The sequence below is a fragment of the Micropterus salmoides genome, unplaced genomic scaffold (assembly GCF_014851395.1).
Source record: "Micropterus salmoides isolate LMB-PRFRI ecotype aquatic unplaced genomic scaffold, ASM1485139v1 Ms_hic_scaffold_10, whole genome shotgun sequence".
Taxonomy (NCBI): Eukaryota; Metazoa; Chordata; class Actinopteri; order Centrarchiformes; family Centrarchidae; genus Micropterus; species Micropterus salmoides.
In genome coordinates, this window is record NW_024040041.1 from 16,934,125 (window position 1) to 16,952,085 (window position 17,961).

Here is a 17,961-nt window from a genome sequence, read left to right on the forward strand (position 1 = left end):
ATGTGTAATGGAGAAATGGAGAAATTGGCAACACCACTGAATTGGTAATTTGTTCTTACCGCTATCATTACATCTGCAGCAGCTGCTGAGATCATTTCTCCTCGAAGCCTCCAGGATTTCACTGGCCGGAAATCTCCCTTTCAAACTCCACCGCAGCAGGATAAAACTCAATAACTGGAACAGATCTACTCTTCAGACCCAACACACCAACTAAGTGTTGTTTTTGTCACACACCCACACACACACACACACACACATTCCTTGTTTATCCTGTTGAATCATACCACTGTCAGAGAGACAGATGATGTCTGTAACACCCAAAGATGATGCTTTTCAGTTCAATTCCCCTCTCAGTTAGGTTTCAGTAGATAGATGAAGCACCTTGTGAAAGATAATTAGTCTTATGCACCTCTTCTTCCAACACACAGCGTTGTTCTTCTTCTTCTTTTGCATTTTGATGATATGATGGTTAAATATGTTTGGGACTTAGGCCTTTTGTGTAGTACCACACCTTGCACCAACTTAGTAGCAGCAATCATGGAACTAATGTCCTTAAGAGCTGTCTAGCTGTGACAAAAATGAAAAATGTGATTTTTTCAGATGTATAATCTGTCTTTTTCTTCTTGCACCTGAGTGCAGACAAGCTTTGATGAGAAACCATGTATTACCTGTTGTCATTAAATCTGCAGTAGCCGTTTGTTAGTCAGAGCTCTTGAAAGAATCTACAATGCCTTTTACACAAACTATTTATCATTTATTTAAATGCAAGTTGAAATGTTTTCTTTAATAATGAATTTGTTCTTCACATTTGAGTGCATTGGGATGTGCAGTGAATGCAATTCAGTGAACATTAGAAGTACAGAATATGCTAAAAAAAAAACATGACACACACACACACATTTCACATTGTCTGGTGGAGGCCTCAGATTGTTGTTCTATTAAAAAACAGGAGCCCCCTGGTGCATCACCACCAACACACTGGCAGTAGCATCAACACAAAGCGTTAAGGAAGAAAGCTCACAGTGTCCTACATTGTAGCAGCTCCCATAATCCGTATGGGCAGATTTTGTCATTCCCACCTGGACGTCTGCCAGTCTAGAGGATTTCTCCACTGTTGACAACATCACATTGCCCAGATGAGAGGATGTATCCTTCCATGTGCATTGTGGCTAGTCCTACAAATGATATGGCTATACCACCTGGACAAACATACACATACATGACCAGAAATGTCAAAATAGTAAGCTTTGTTAAACTCCATCAAAGTATGGTTTTCTTATTAAGAAACATAAATGAAGAACAGTGCATGACCTTAGCAGGGTTACACTCCACCCTGACATCATCACTAATGCAGTGTAATTATATTTTAATCAAACATGCTTCAACTGTTCAAACAGCTGTTTAGATATTCTGTCACATTATTGAGTTGCCGCTTTTATTGCCACACCTCTGGAACTTGTTCACTCTTTTATTGGGTGCAAAAGGACATTCAACCACATGGCAGAAACTTCAATGGGCACTGCACACCAAAGTGACTTTGAAACAATGATAGCAAACACATTTTTTTTCTTTTTCTGTGTCTCTCATCGTCTGTGCTGCTAGTGCTTTAAAAGCTGAAGAAAAGTTTGAATTGTCCACAGGCAAAAGCACATATGGTTCTCACAAAAGGCCATTCACCATATAAACAAAGCATTTCAAAGTACTTCCTTTTTTTTTACATAATGTGCTGCTAATGGACAAAAATCATGAGCAGAAAACACAAGAAAAAAAACACTTTCTACAGGATAGACGTCTTTTGATTTTACATTGAAACATTGTTAACAAAGACACTGAAAAAGAGGATTATATGTTGGTGACATATCCAACAAGTCCTTACAATGTTAACTTTTATAACATTCTGCGCTGTCCAGTAACCTACTGCATTATATCTGCATCTATTTTTTTCTATTCTATATTCAACTGCATTGTTTTCCTAACATGGACAGAAGCTTTTTAATGGCTTTTGTACTAGTGTCTACTCAGTAAGGAAATTCCACAAGGAGGAAAAAAAGAAACTCTGGAGGTTGATGCCAAAGTTAATGTCTTTGTTGCCTCTTTGACATTGTTTCCTTGTAAGGCTCCAGCACCAGGTTAGATACCAGTATTTTACTGTTTATCAAAAACAAACAGCAATGAAATAAATTTCCACCACAACATTAAGGACTAACATAAATTAAGCTGCAAAAAGCGTCAGTTGCATTCACTAAGCGGTGCCAAAATCCATTGATCCCCTAAATTAAAAAATATATATATTATGTCCATGGAGCAAAACTATTTTTCTTGTTTAGTGAGAGGCAATTAAAACCAAAGTCTATCTGACAGCGGCATTCACAGTGTCCAGAGAGTGCTGCTCTCATTTGACATCCCCTCTACTTCTGAAAATTTTATCGATTATGACACACTTAGCTTTGAAAAACACCAGCGGACCAGTGGCTTCTCGCCGCCACACTCATTAATGAACACAGATAATTACTACCCAGATAAGGAATTAAGGATCGTCCTTGAAGGTCAAGCCCAGCCCCTGCCCATCACTGGGCACGCGCAGCTCTGTTGAGACGCCAGTCTTGAGCAGCTGTCCAACATCTCTATTAACCTGAGCAGAGCCAGTCCATCCATAAAGCTGTTTGGGATATGGCAGCTGCTCAAGGGGCAGAGAGGTATTAAGCATAGATTTACAAGAATGAAAATGTCCTCCCTCCCTCATAATCTCTGGTCTTTTTACACGCAAGACAAACCATACGCGCATGAACACACACACACACACACACACAGTCTTATGTAATGTTGTCAGCACGCTGCATTGGCTTGTTTGGACGCACCACATACACTCTGCGTATTGACAGAAAGCATGCACTGTCACTTCTGAACTGACTTCCACTCACTGCTCAGACTCATGCATAATATTTAGACCTTCTGCCACAATGGGACGTATTAAAATTATCAACAGCGAGGGTTTTTCCTTTATTGTGTGCTCATGAGCATCCACTTCATTTCACTGTGCTCCTCGCTCGGCGCCTCATTGCTCTTCAAACAGCGAGGAGGCTCGCAGCATGTAGTACTCTACCATGTAACTCAGGAATAGTGTTCCATAGCACATCAAAGCCTGTTTGAGCTCACATTCACCACGAATACAGTACAGCATTGTCAGTATAAGGAATGCAACCAAAAAGAGCTTTTATCAAGAGGAGTCAAGTGAAAGCTGATCTACTGAAGAGAAAACACAGAATGACAGTAGGTCATATCATTACAGTAGACTGATGCAACAGCATATCTTCTTCACATGAGCAGACTTATTTGAAGTCTCCTGTAATCTCCTCAGGGTTTAAATTGAGTGGACACATCAACATGTGAATCTGAGTGCAATAAACACTGAGTCTTTGCGCAGTCAGAGCATATAAATATGTAAAAATGTTGCACTGATACCCTTTCCTTCGGGATTTGACTGAGGCATCAAACAGTCCAAATACATAGCTGCTCAATCCTGGTGGCTAGTATACTGGATTTCCTCACATCAGATCCTTTAGGAATCAAAAGCGCGATCTTCACAGATCTCCAGAGCAGTTTTACTCGCACCACCAAACACTTCCACATTAGCGTCAATCCAAGGGACCACGTTGCCCGGCATGTAAGCCGAGCAGTTGGCCAGACCCATGATGTCCACAGGCCGCAGTACTCGGTCCCACATGTTGAACTGGCTCAGCTCGCCCACAAAAGCCTGCGTGGCGTCAAAGCGGCCTCCGACTATGTCCTTCATGGAGAAACAGAAGAGGAAAGTTTGTTGGAGTTAACTTGTGAAGGAGATGTAAACATACTCTATTTAAAATGAATCAATTCTGTTTGATTTTCATCAAACTGCCAAACGACTGAATATTTTTCAGTGTGCTGCCTCTTTAAAATATCTTTTGAGTTGTGAAATCTCCAATACCATGCAACAAGCAGCAATCTCACCTTGTGTGAATGACTGAAACATAAAACAGCACAGCCCTCCTTTGGCTCCAAACTAATGCAGTATGAGTTAATGGCTCTCTGTGGACACTATTTACACATCACAGTACATTTCATAAGTATATGCATGGTGCTGTCATGGAGCTAAATGCTAGAATAACCTGCTAATGGAACTCCCAAGGGCGTAAAGGTGCAGTTTAGAGATAGACGAATGAGGTAATACTGAAAGGGCCACGATGGCGTGAGAGGAGCCTCTCTGCCTCCTCTCCCCTGCTCCCTGCTCTGTGCCTCCGGCACTTAGCTCAGGGGAGAATACACAAGGATCTTTCTGCCATGCAAGGAAAAACACACACATGCACACACACATGCACGCAAACACCACCACCTAAGCTTCTCACCTGCTCCTGGCCCAGGATGATAACCCCTCCAGGTTTAATTGGGTGCCAGGGGGCCAGGTTGTCCCCTGTGCCTAGACGCTCGCCATCCTGGTAAGCCTCCCAGAAACCGTCTCTAGTTGTCCAGGTGATGCAGATGTGGTGCCAGCGCCCGTCACTCACTGACAGAGGGAGCTGGGCCACCTGGTCAGAAGTTGAGGGCAAAGGGTGAGTGTCACGAGGGGCAGGCCAAAAAGCAAGAAGCAAGGATAGGACGGAGTACAAAGGGGGTGAGATGACTCAGGAGAGGATTGAGATTAATTGCGGCACGTTAGAAACAAGGAGAGCAATTAGAAGGGTTAGGGCTTCAAAGAGACAGCCCTCTACAGAGAATTCTCCAGATGAGCCAGTGCGACATATAAAATTTAGATTACCCAGGTGGCATCAAGGGATAGAACATCCTTCAAAGCAGTCGGCTAGCTAACAGCAAAACAGTGTCCTCTTACGCATTTGTGCTTTGTTCATACATCAAAGAAAAACAATGACATCATAGTCCCCTGAGAATACTAGATAGATACATAAGATTATGAGTGTGTAACTCATTAGCCTTCATCTCATGAGCCTACAGAATGACTTCACACTCATATCTTGTTGCAGATACAACTTCAGATACATGTAAACCTGAAAAGATAGAAGAGCCACTGAAAATAAAATACAAGCAATTACAGAGGCAATTGACCTGGTTGAGGATGCCAGTTGGCATCTTAATGCCACTGGGACTACAGGGAATACCAGTAGAATAACTGATTTGGGTTAGTCTGAGCTTCACCAACTGTTTAAAGATTTAGGATGTTGAAAGGAAAAATAAATTCTTGTCACACGTTCTGCAGCACTTAATACATGACAGCCATGATGATTTGCACACAGTTTCATGTCCACAAAACACCATGTCCACAGGGCATACACTACAATTAATACATGACTCATCTCTATTTTACTTATCACAAAGTACTGGTGTTATAATCAAAACCTCCCAAATCGAGACCAAGTCAAGACCAAAACCAGAGTTTATCGAGACTGAGACAAGACCAGGACTTTTAGGGGCTGAGACCGAGACAAGACCAGTTCCCCACATTACATGACACACAATAAAATGTGGAACGAGATCACAGGTACTTCTCAAATTGATCTGAAAGATCCACATTCCCATTAAAACGCTGAAATCAACGTAAGCACCTTTAGTCAACACTCCTTTTCCACGCTTACCATCGCAGGGATGGGTGACAGCTGTTAAAGGTAACAACACATTTTTAATTAGGGTTCTTGGTTGCATTTGAAGCAATCCGTTTTACATCCAATCAAAGTTAGGATGTTAAGGATAGGATAAATCAGACAATGCAAAAGCAATTTACTGACATTCCCAAAGTTATGGTCTTGACATAAAATTCAGAGTCCTCAAGAATGAGTACAAATGCGGTCGAGTCCGAGACGAGACCACGACCACCACAAAGTGGTCTTAAGACTGGTCTCGAGACCAAGACCGGTCTCGAGTACTACAACACTACAAAGGACATATTGTTCTTCAGCTTCAAAATGCTGCAGACTCTCGAGATAAGTGAAAAATGTTTTTGGAAGGTCACATAAGAAGAAACAAAGTCAGTGTAGCATCTGCTTCCAAGCAAGAATGATAAAAGTTGTAAAGAATTAGCTCACATGCATGATGTCAACGCCAAATTGACATCATACATGTGAGCTAACACCAAACTTGTGAGCATTGGATTACACAAGCACACATGCGAAAATACTGCGATGGACTGGCGACCTGTCCAGTGTGTACCCCGCCTTTCGCCCGATGTCAGCTGGGATTGGCTCCAGCCCCCCGTGACCCTGTACGCAGGATAAGCGGTTGACGATGGATGGATGGACATGCCAAAATAACTCATTTTTTAATGTTGTACAAGACCAGTTGAATCCATTACAGATTAAAGTCCTGGCAGCCACGGAGATGCCGTGAGCATGTTTTACTTGATTTGAACGATGGAGAAAAAAAATCATGCGATATCAATGATTTTCCTGAGCAAACAGACTGACTATCCTGATGAAGACTTTCTAACACTAGCAATCTCAGCACAGCCAACCACAAATGCAAAACGCAGACAACGTTGCACTTTTTAAAACTGTCGAGGCAGCTTTCTGCTTCCCTTTCAGTATGCAGCCAAATTAACAGCATAAACAATGTGACCCACTGGACCCTGTTATCACTGGGAATAAGTTCAACACATGGATGTGCTGCAGCACATATGGTAATCATAGTCACAAGTCTTGTCTCACTCTCCTCCATCTTGCTCACTTTTTCTCTGTTGCTTTCTTACTCCGTTTCTAGCTTCCTTTTTTCCTGGCATCTTCTGATCTTTCGTTCTTTCCCCCTCTCTCTTCTCCGCACTCTGTCACAGCCAAAGCTCTGCAGCTTTTCTATTTCCTAACTCTTGCTCTTTTTCTCTCTCATACTCACCCCTTTCTCCCACCATCTTTCTCTCATCTGTCTGACTTGAACACATGTATAATGCATGGTGAAGGGAAAGCTGGGAGGAGACCTGTCTGTGCCAATAACGTCCAATGTAAACAAGACATTGTTCATATTACTCATCCTTGGAATTTTTGCACAGTCCTTGTTAAATTTCCTGTTCATTTTTAAAAGCATTTCTTTTATTAGTATTATTGTATTATTTTGTATCATTGTACATTTTTGATCTCTTTACTTTTTTATATTTACATTTCTATATTTGTGTTCATGTGTACCAATGTAAGAACCAATTCATACCTCGTATGTGAAAATGTACCTGGCAATAAACCTCATTCTGATTCTGATTCTAACATTCGGGGTGGGGTGGTTGTGTGATCCTCTCCAGTGCGACAACATTTTGCCAAAAAACATCCACCAAATCCAACATTACAGTGCTGCAGAAGCAACTGTGCCATCAGGAAATGAAAATTCTACAGCTTACATTGACGTAACAGTTACAATTATTTTCCTTGTAAGACTATTGCTATAAAACATTCACATATGTTTCTACCACTCTTTTTTTCTGTTGAGTTAAGTGACATCCTGTAAGTTGACTGAATGTTCACAGCATGTGACTGTGCAGCAACAAAACAGTGTCTATGGAAAGCAAAGAAGCGTAGGCCTTCAAATGAGCACACATGGCAGCTTAATTTCTCTAATGAATTACTGTTATTCTCGGGTCTGTGTACTCTGGAATGTGGGTCAATGATATTAAATGTTTATAAGGTGCTGAATTAAATATTCAGAGCTGATGGTCAGTGAATCTCAGCTGTATCAGTATAGCGCTCACATGTACATACAGCAGCTATCTGCTTGTTTCACACCACAAAACAGACCAACACGAACATATTCATGCGTTCTTTGCATTTAACTAGCGTCATTGCTGAGCTACGTTTACCACCATCATTGTTGCCAGGCAAATAATAAATGATCCTGAGCTTTTACTCAAGTGCATCTTCCTTCTTCATCAACTCAAGGCAGAGCGAGAGAATCAGAGTTGCTCTTCTTTCTATCAATAAATAATTAAGCAAGGCTCCAGCTTCTCATTAAGGACTTACCTTATCATTAACTAGTAGTTCAATGGGATTGTTCCCCCATTCGATGAGGACTATCTCGTTGGCCTGGCCGGGCACACCGTAAGAGAACGGGGTTCCTATGCCGGGACTGGCGCTGGACTTGAGCCACATGCACACAGTGAAGGCGTACATTTCTGGGAGACTCTTTTTGATGCGTCCATACAGGTAGTTCGTACGAAGAGGGAGGGACACCTTGAAATCCTCGGGTGACTTGAAGGCATTATTACCTGTTGACAGATAATGAGGACATAGGGTTAAAATGTTCTTCTTGTGTATCGTCTTCATCTTCTGATGATGATGTTGAAGCTTGTAGTAGGAAGTGTTTGACTCGTGGTGACACAAACAGATACATGGATGGGCAGTTACATTTAACATAACTATCTCCCTGCTCAGGGCTTACAATAAAGAATACCGGGAAGTAAGAAGCTTGTTGGCCAGCAAAGTAAACATAAAGCAAAGCAAAATTTGACTAGAGTGATGGTAAAGGCTGGCCAGCTGCTTCTAATATCACATCAGTGAAAAAACAGGTGCCTTTTAGCTGGCTAATTTATCATTGGTTTTGTTTGAGGAAAAGCCTGAGAATCACAAAAGTCAGAAGAATTGATCTTCTGGGGAACTATATGGCAAACGGCACGGCAATCCATTCAATAGTTGTTGAAATATTTCAGTCTAGACTCATCACAGCTCCTAAATGATGTGAGGATGTGAGAACTGAGAAACGGGAGAGAAAGTGGTTAGACTGGCTTACATACGTATGAGCATGTGATTGGATTAGAGAGGCACAGGTGGATGAAATTGGATGAGGCGCAAGTCCATACTCCATAAATGGAGTAAACATGGATGCTATGAAGATCATGAATGATCATGACAGAATGACAGACACAGAGAGAAACTGACACACATACGCATACTGTATGTCTTTGCAGTGGGTTTGCACCAAGGAAATATATTGCATATTTTAAAGGGAGTGAACCACACTTTCATCTGTGCTGAGCAGAGCATTTGAGGCTGAGCTACTGTTCAAAACTTCAATTTCTCTGGCTATGCGTTGCAGCTGCAACACTGAATGAAAGATTTACATTAGAGGCTCATGTTGGAAGCAGGGTTTGTCCATGCACAGTCAAACCACTTTTCGCAGAACTCCACACAAAGGAAGAGAAAGGAAGAGCATCATGTCATGCCACTACCTCTGAGCTCCTCATTCATACTGCTCCTCCAAAAGCTCAAGCTTCTGAGGATCATGGGGTGCTGGACTTTATCCCAGTATTCTTTATTGTATGCCCAGAGCAAGGAGATAACTAGGACATGTTATAAATTCATTGTAGGGCTATCATTGGTAGAAAAAGCCTCACATTTCCAGCTGACAAAACAACACCATCAACTCCAGCCTCAAAAGTGACTGTAGAATTGAATCAACTCCTCTCTGGCACCACCATGATGTAAATGAAACTTAATAATGCTCACAAAGGTAGTATTTATTATGGCTCTATTGTGTTGACTAATTATTTTGAACATGTGTGTATGCCTACTGTAAATCTGAGCAATTAACTTTGATTAAACTTTGTATCCTCAAACACCCACTGACTGAATCGACGGTGCCTTGGGAGACATGTGCCTACAGGAAGTGTCCAGTGAGAAGTGAGATAATCTTCTAAAATATTTTTCCTTTTGGCAGAGATATATTTGTGTGTATGTTTGACGTCTACCATCAAAGTGATACCCCGGAGTGTGGACATCCCTCCAATATTTCTTAAACTAATTAAGCATTCAGTGTTGCTTTCCAAGCCTTATTTCCAAGACCAGGAGCTGCTCCGAGAATGGCTCTGAGAACAAACTATGTTGTGAGGTTTTTACTTGCATCATCAGAAATTTGCACAGGGATTGACTAATTAGTGTTAAATCTGGCAAAAAAAACAAAACAACAAAAAGCCGACATTCCACAGCACCCTTTGTTTAAACACTTACTTTTCTCAAGCTCGGTGATCCTCTCCAGGAGGGAATTGAGAGTGCTCTCGGTACGTTGGCGGTGGGCCGCTGTTTCATTGTAGAGCTGGCTCTTCTCCTCCTCCAGCTCAGCCACCTTCCGGAGGAGCTGGGTCTCCAGCGCCCCCAGACGCTGTCGCAGCAGCTCCCGCAGCTCTGGTGGCAGGGGAGTCAGTGCCGAGACACCTCCAGCTGACACATTTGTGCTGGGGAGCCGCAAACTCTGCTGCTGGGAGGCAGAGTGGGAAAGATTGCAGGGAACAGCAGAAACCAGGATAGATAGATAGATAGATAGATAGATAGTGTTGGGGCAGATAGAAGTGAAACATACAAACAATGACAAAGACATTAATCCAGTTAATCCTGTGCACTCAAACAGGCATTCATTCCCCATAAAGACCTAGATTTGCAGTAGATGACTGATCTTATCTGCATTTTAGGTCTGATATCCTTTTATCTCCATTGTTTTTGATACAGCGATATCAAAATGAAGACAGCGTGTCCCTGTGGCGGACTTTGATTGGTGACCTGCCAACACCCATGGCTGCTCCGGGTATTAAAAATAGGCCTTATGTGTGACGCTACCCAGAGTTCACACCGGGCGTGCTCGCACAATTACACAGGCCCACGCTTGTAGTTGGTGCTATCACATTGCAGCAAAAATGCCCGCAGATGTTCATTTCTAAAGCCGTGTTGATGTTGTTTGACTTTGTGACACAGAGTTTGAATAATCTTTCCTGACAAAATCCAACCATGTGAAAAAGCTCATGCAAGAGATTCCCTGGTAATCTGGCACTGAAGCAATTGCAAGGTCCTGAATGCAGCTGTAGAGGTATGCTGATGGCTTTGCTTAGTGAGAGAGGTCCTGCTCCAGGGAGCCATATGCCATCAGCCATACCAGTCTTGCAATAATCATTTTGTTAAGCAGATGCAGATCAAAAGATATGTGATTAAAATGGAAAATAATATGTATCCTCACATCTCTCTTTGGAGATTGATGTTTCCAATTGAGGAGAGGGGGAGAGGTGAGAAGGGAATAGAGAGATGGATGGATCAGCAATGCAGTACACTGTTTATAAAAATAACTTTTTTAAAATTTAAATAAACAATCACAACATTGTTTATCAGGGCTGTGTCAGATAGTGAAATAAATGTACTACACTGTTGATATGACATAAGAGATAAAGCCCTGACTTACATCAACCTTCCACTGTATATAAAGCACTGCAGGTGACCTCAATATCAGCTGTGATCTCTGAGCCTTGTGGAATAAATGCACACAGCAGGGGGGGGGAGCTCTCCTGGAACTGAACAGAGGGCTGCTTGAGATGCAAAGCTCGCAGGTCAACAGGAATAAGAACGACTGAACATTGAGCGTTTGATGAAAATTAAAATTTCAGTGTTCCGATGCACGTAAACTCTGCGGAAATTAATTTCATCAGCTGCCATGATTAGTTAGTCACATGACAATGTGTCAATAAACGCGCGCGCGCGCGCGCACACTGATGAATTATTTACGGTTGCATTTCAAATCCCTGCACCACATGCATGCATGGTTACCCCTTATGACGATTTTTTTGTTGCTCATGTCTTATTGATGACTCTCATGCAGCTTGTTTCGCCATTAGAGATATCTCTTAATGATCACAAACGTGTTGACTTGACATGCCGATTACGTGACTCTCTGATCTCTGACGATTCTACTGAGAGGTCTCCTGCAGCGCGGAGTAGCCTATAATCAGACGCGTATTAGTCAGGCATATTGCTGGTGATGGGCTATGCTGAAAGACATTGCTAAGGTGCAAGCAGCTCTGATAACAAAACACAATACTGCAGTTGGCTATGTTGATGCTCATTAATGTAAGTGGGCTAATTAATAATGTTTATTTGGCGAGGAAACTAAACAAAAGTCATATTTCTGGCAAGTTTACGCAGGAGCTGCACGTTTGTGCCATCTTACCTCCAAGTTCTCCAGCCGACCCTTGAGACTCTGCATGGTCTTGCCCAGTTGATCTATGGTCTCGCTGGGGTCCCGGGGCAGGTCCCCCATGGTGTTTTTGCCGTACTCCTTCCGCCTGGAGCCCTGACCCCGGGGCTTGCTCTGTGACGACTCGTCGGCTGCCGCCTCGCAGCGCGCCAGCTTGGAGTTGAGCTCCTTGATGGTCCCCTGCTGGCTCACGATGGTCTCCTTCTGCTGCAGGATGGTCTCCCGGAGCTGGATTATCGTGTTCCGTAGCTCGTCCTCCACGGGGCTGCTGCTCTGGACACGGTTCCCAGTAGGACCGTACGCGCAGCCCGGCTCTGCGCCCGGGGGAATTGCGTTACAAACGAAGCGGCTACCTGTAGCATCCTGGCTTCGCACCGTGCATCCACTGACCAGGTACAAAAGTCCCACCACTAAAGTGAACATCGCGACTAGATACACATATAATTCCACGTATTAAAAGAAAACAAAGGCTCTTAAATTACTGACTGAACGTGTGAAAACTACCGTAAAATAATCGAACTTATTTCAATAACTCATTCATTCAAGTGGTTGCGGGCATTTTTCTAGACTTCCAAAGCGTAATGAAAAGACCAAACTTAGAGTGTAACCGTGGGAAAAAAAACATACGAAAATCCGCAATGAAAAAAATATATCAAAATCATACATCCAACAACCACATGGTCCTATTTGAAAAATGAAACTAAATTCTTACTTTCAGCGGGTGGAAACTCGGTAGAATAAAAACCAGAAGCTCCTTTACTGGAAAAAAAAAAGTTGTAAGGATTTGTGGATGTAGAGAAAGAAAGAATATCCACAGAAGGTTGCAGAGAAGTCAGTTTTGCCTGTCTCGCCTCTCCGGTTGGTTGGATTGTCAGTGAGTGGTGCTGAAAAGACAGCGACGCTGCTCAGCCAGATTATTACGGGGATGTGCACTGACGCTTCCGCTCATCATCTGTGCGCTCCGGTTATTCAGCTTCAGCCCACGTCATCACTGAATCCCAGTGGATCCAAGTCATGCTATGTGTTCGTCTCATTGACTTTTGACAACCTACTTAAATGCGCTGAAGCTTAAAGATGTCAAACAGAAACACATTAAGAAACCCATAAGGGGTTTCAGCTGTTGCCTATTTTAGATGTATGGTAGGAGCCATCTAAGGACTGTTTCAGCTCCGTGTAGCTGCTGCAAATAATGTGGCCCTTGTGAATGTAAGCACCAAACAACCCGTGATTTCACAATGTGGTGTTTTGAGTACCGATTGATAACTCAACAGCTGTCTGGATCCTGCATTGGGGAAATGTTGCACTCTCCAAGCCCCGGGGAGTCTGATTCTGTTTGAACTAAAGGTCCCCCCCCCCCTTCCAACAAGGCACACTTGGTCTAAGGTCAAACTTTAATGATTTGTACATCCGCAGTTCAAATGGGAAATTTCATGGTGTGACTTGAATTAAAAACCAGCCACCACATTGCCATCTCTCATTCACACACACTGATCTGTGCATAAAAAGACTTTCATTTGCACCTAGTCTTTGACTTTCAGACATGTTGCTGAGCAGATTGATACAGTGGCAAGAAAAAGTATGTGAACCTTTTGGAATTTTATGGTTTTCTGCATAATTTTGTCCTAAAATGTGATTTGATCTTCATCTAAGTCATCAAGGGTATTGACAAATAAAAACTTGTCTAAAATAAACAAAATAAATTGTGATCGCTCATGTCTTTATTTATCATTCAACATGGCAGTTGAAAAAGTAAGTGAACCCTTATTAATAATTGGTTGACCCCCCAGCAGCACTAACCTCAACCAGGTGCTTCCTGTAACTGGATCAGACCTGCACATCATTCGGGAGGAATTTTATCCCATTCTTCCTGGAAGAACTGCTTTAGCTCTGTCATATTCTTTGGACGTCTCGTGTATTGCTCTCTCAAGTCATTCCATAGTATCTATTGGGTTGAGGTCGGGCTCTGACTTGCCCACTCCAAAAAGCGGATTTTGTTTTTCTGAAGCCAATCTGTTGTCTGTTTTGGGTCGTTGTCCTGTTGCATCACCCAACTTCTACACAGTTTCAGCTGACTTGCAAACATTCTCCCATTATCCTGAATAATTGTCTGAGTTCATCTTCCCCTCAATGATTGCAAGCTGGCCAGGCCCTGATGCAGCAAAGCAGGCCCAAAACATTTTGCCAATACCACTGTGGAGTGTCAATGTGCTCTTTTGCAAGGCATGCAGCAATGTTCTTTTTAGTAAGCAGTGGCGTCCTTCATGGTATCCTGCCGTAGATACCCTGCTTGCTCAATGTTTTACGTATTGAAGACTCACGAACAGAGATGTTAGCCAGTTCCAATGATGCCTTCAAATCTTTGGCATTGTCATTCGGGGTTGTTCTTTACCTCACTGATGAGTCTTTGTTGTGCTCTTGGTGTCATTTTGACTGGGCGCCCACTTCTGGTTAGAGTAGCAACAGTCCCAAAGTGTCTCCACTGGTGAATATCTAAAGTCTTTGAAATCACTTTGTAACCTTTGCCAGTTTCATGTAAATCAACAGTTCTTGATAGTGGCGCCTCTGTAAGCGCTTTTTGGTGAGGAATGACTCACATAAGCGTGTGCTTCTTGTGCAGAGCAAACTCCAAAAGTTTGAGGGGTTTTTACAAGTCCAAGTAGCTGTAGTCCACACCTCCACACTCATTTTCTTAACAAGACTCCAGGTGTGTTAAAACCTGACTCCAATTAGCTTTTTTGAGGTCTTTAACTCAAGGGTTCACATACTTCTTCCACAAGCACTATGAGGTGTTTTTGGTTGTTCTCAATAAAGACAAGAGGGATCAGAATTTATTTTATTCATTTTATTGGTCAGTGCCCTTGACTTAGATGAAGATCACATCACATTTATGACAAATTTATTCAGAAAACCATGAAAATACAAAAGGTTCACATACTTTTTCTTGCCACTATATCTAAACCCACTTTTTGCTGCGAAAATATGATGGTTAATGCTGAATGGCACTGAGGTCATGCTGAATAAAATCATTGGCTCTGACTTTGCTATTTGAATTTCCTGCTAATAAATAATATAAAGCATAAAAGAATGTCTTTCTCTTAAGTGTTAATTCTATAGTCAGTACACTCTGCATTATGGAGGTCTCTCTGTGGCCTAGGTTGATCTCATTTAAGGATATCCCTTTCTTTTTCTTTGTTATTTTACTTTTCTATTAATTTTCTACTTTTTTTGAAACTTGCAGACCCAGTGAGTAACATACATTCCTTCTGTCAGGCTGACAGGGCATAGTGCTGCTGTAATTATTCTTTTTTTAAATGGCCACTTTGTTCATTGCTGATTATGAAGCCAGGAAAAGTTGCTGTAAATTCTTGTTTAATTGTGGTTCAGTTTGTGGCAAGTAATACTTGTGACCTTGGCCAAATAATACTAAGTATAATCCTTGGTGTGTGCTTTAATCTGGCTGGTAGGAGGTTATTCTATAATGATTAGATAACAGTTTCAGATGAACAAGTGAAAAAAATGGCAGGCCCACTTAATGAGTTATGTTTGTTTCAATTTCTCAGTGTCAGTTTCAGTCCAAGTGGGACAAATGTATCCACCCAAAAAGAGAGGCAGAGTATCTAAAAACTGTTCTATGAGACAAACATTTTCCAGTATTCAAATCCAATCCCCCCTGACACAAATCTCACCCCAATATCCTATTTAATGTGGAAACATGTCAAACCTTCGAAGAAAACTATGATCTCAAAGCCTTCTCAGGATGGGATCTCTTCTCAAAATAACCCAAAGAGAGAAAGAACAATATTTGGGTGGGGTGGGGGGGGGTTCTTTCAGCTGCCAAGTACACAGTATTGCTGTGCTTTTTCGTGTGCAAGGTTATTTTGACGTTATCGTTTCTATATATTTAGAAATCTGCAGGCAAACGCTTGTCACTGGTAGATGAAGCCTCTTTCCCAATGACAGACAGTATCACACCAGGATTTGTTTTGGGCTCCCTTCATGTTTTGTCAAACTAAGGCAAGGTAGCAGGCGTTTGTCAGACACCTGCTAAGAATTGTAGAATGTGAATAACTTCAAAGCCGTGACATTGGCTCAGTTCAGATTATTAGTGCTTGACAACACTGTTGTCAAGCACTGAGACATCTTTTTTCCCTCCAAAACTGCCTCATCAATCTTTATTTCCTCAAGTTGTTTCCCTAAAAATCTGAAGCCATGGGATAGTGATAGCTCATGCAGGACGCTCTCTTAACATGTTGTGCGGTATTACCGTGCCCCCCGCCACAGCCGCCATCCTCTATCTGTTGGCAGGGCCTGAGAGCTAAATGTCAGTTGCCATTAATGCACACTCAGCATACAATGCACACGCAGTGACTGGCGGAGAACGGCCGGTGAAGTCACTGCTATGGAAGGCAGTTTCTAATATGACAGGTCCCCTGGGAGAAGGCACCTGCAATCACCATGGCAACCTTATCTCCTTCCTGATCCCTCCCACCACCTCAGCAAGAGAAGAGCTGGCAGAGGTGAAGAGGGAGTACTGAAGACTGAGCAGAGATGACAACTTCCACTTCAAAGTTGATGGGATAAAGTTATTTCCCTTTCATGTTGCAACTGGTGAGCGCTGGGGTGAAGTAACTTTGCTTTTTTAATCGCCTTCAGCGAGGGTTAAGAAGTCAGCAGGGATTGAACTCTTATCCTAAGTTGAATTTCCCATCTAAAGTAATATATTTCAGACGTAGGTTGCTTTTCTTGGGACTTTACACAGGGAAATAAAAACATGGGCACTGATTGTCCAGTGTCCAGAAAAATAATAACAGAAACATTGCTCTCTGCTGTAATGAAATGCAATACAGTAACACTGAAATAAATACTAAATGTGTGTACTACCTTTCCTTACTACTCTTTCCTGGGTTTTGCATTGTATTGTGAGTGTAATTGTTAGAAACTCATCTCAATATGATACAATCCAAAAAAAAAACTGTTTTAAAAATTATGTTTAATTTCAGGAATATCTATTACACAGCCATTGTGTGAAAACATTTATTTTAAATTTGTACTGTACTCCTACTGTAGAACAGGTGATGTGATAGGTGTGTGCCTTCCTCATTAGACATCGCAGCGAATTATTTGATGAATATGAGATTAGATGAATATGCAACTGCTGGATATAGTATGTAAATGCATATCAGAGCACAAATTTACATTGAAATTAACCTACATACCATACAAGGTGATGTAATGGCACTATCTGGGCCTTAGCAGCTCTCAACACCAGTTACTAACAGTGATTAATCAATGCTTTTGGATAAATTAACAATTTTAAGGGTCAGGGTCAATACTTCACGTGTCTGACATCTTACTAACAAGCATGTTATGACTTAGAGATCATCCTGTGTACATGTTCTTACTCACTATTGTGGTATTTCACTACTTTAGAGTTCCACCTCTTAAGTGTGATGGGAGTGCAGTGGATGCTGAACACTCAGCGCCTCTGACTGGAGCCACACTCACCTCACATGACACAGTCCCACGGCCGTTTGATCACTCAGCTAGTCACAGTATCCAATGGTGAGCATCTCTTCCTGTGTCCTCACCATCCCTCCGTTTCTCTTCCCTCCATGCGTGCCACCACCTGCTGCTGGCTACCTGCTCAGCAGCATTATGTGGCCAACGGTCCTGTGAATCAGAGTCCGTCAGAGCTGCCAGTGGTCCGAACAACTCCCCACAAGCAAGGACAGCACACACCCACTTTTATACATGGCCACATGCAGTACTCATGAACATATGCGTTTGAATGCAAGCAAGACAAAAGTCATAGAAGCACATAATAAATGTGAAATCTGTGAGTCAGATTTATTAATACGGTAATATCTTATTACACTTCAGTCACGTTTCTGGACAATGTGTATGCACACACACACGCAAACACACACACACACACACACACACACACAGCAACAAGAGCAACAATATCAAATAAAAGCATGAAAGAAAGAAATA

General features: G+C 42.2%; 1 protein-coding gene across 2 annotated transcripts; it reads right to left on the reverse strand.

Annotated features, from left to right (window-relative positions):
• Positions 1–1,450: 1,450 nt before the first annotated feature.
• Positions 1,451–12,862, reverse strand: nptx2a (neuronal pentraxin 2a). Of its 2 annotated transcripts, none has more exons than XM_038699799.1 (5): positions 11,941–12,862; positions 9,963–10,206; positions 7,980–8,224; positions 4,383–4,562; positions 1,451–3,787 (listed from the first exon to the last, which is right to left on the reverse strand). In XM_038699799.1, the coding sequence occupies exons 1-5, from the start codon at positions 12,388–12,390 to the stop codon at positions 3,560–3,562; spliced, it is 1,347 nt and encodes a 448-aa protein (XP_038555727.1). In that variant the 5' UTR covers positions 12,391–12,862; the 3' UTR covers positions 1,451–3,559. The 2 variants fall into 2 exon arrangements, with proteins under 2 accessions (XP_038555727.1, XP_038555719.1); XM_038699791.1 differs by having other exon boundaries at positions 9,963–10,209; positions 11,941–12,861.
• Between the last annotated feature and the right edge of the window lie 5,099 nt (positions 12,863–17,961).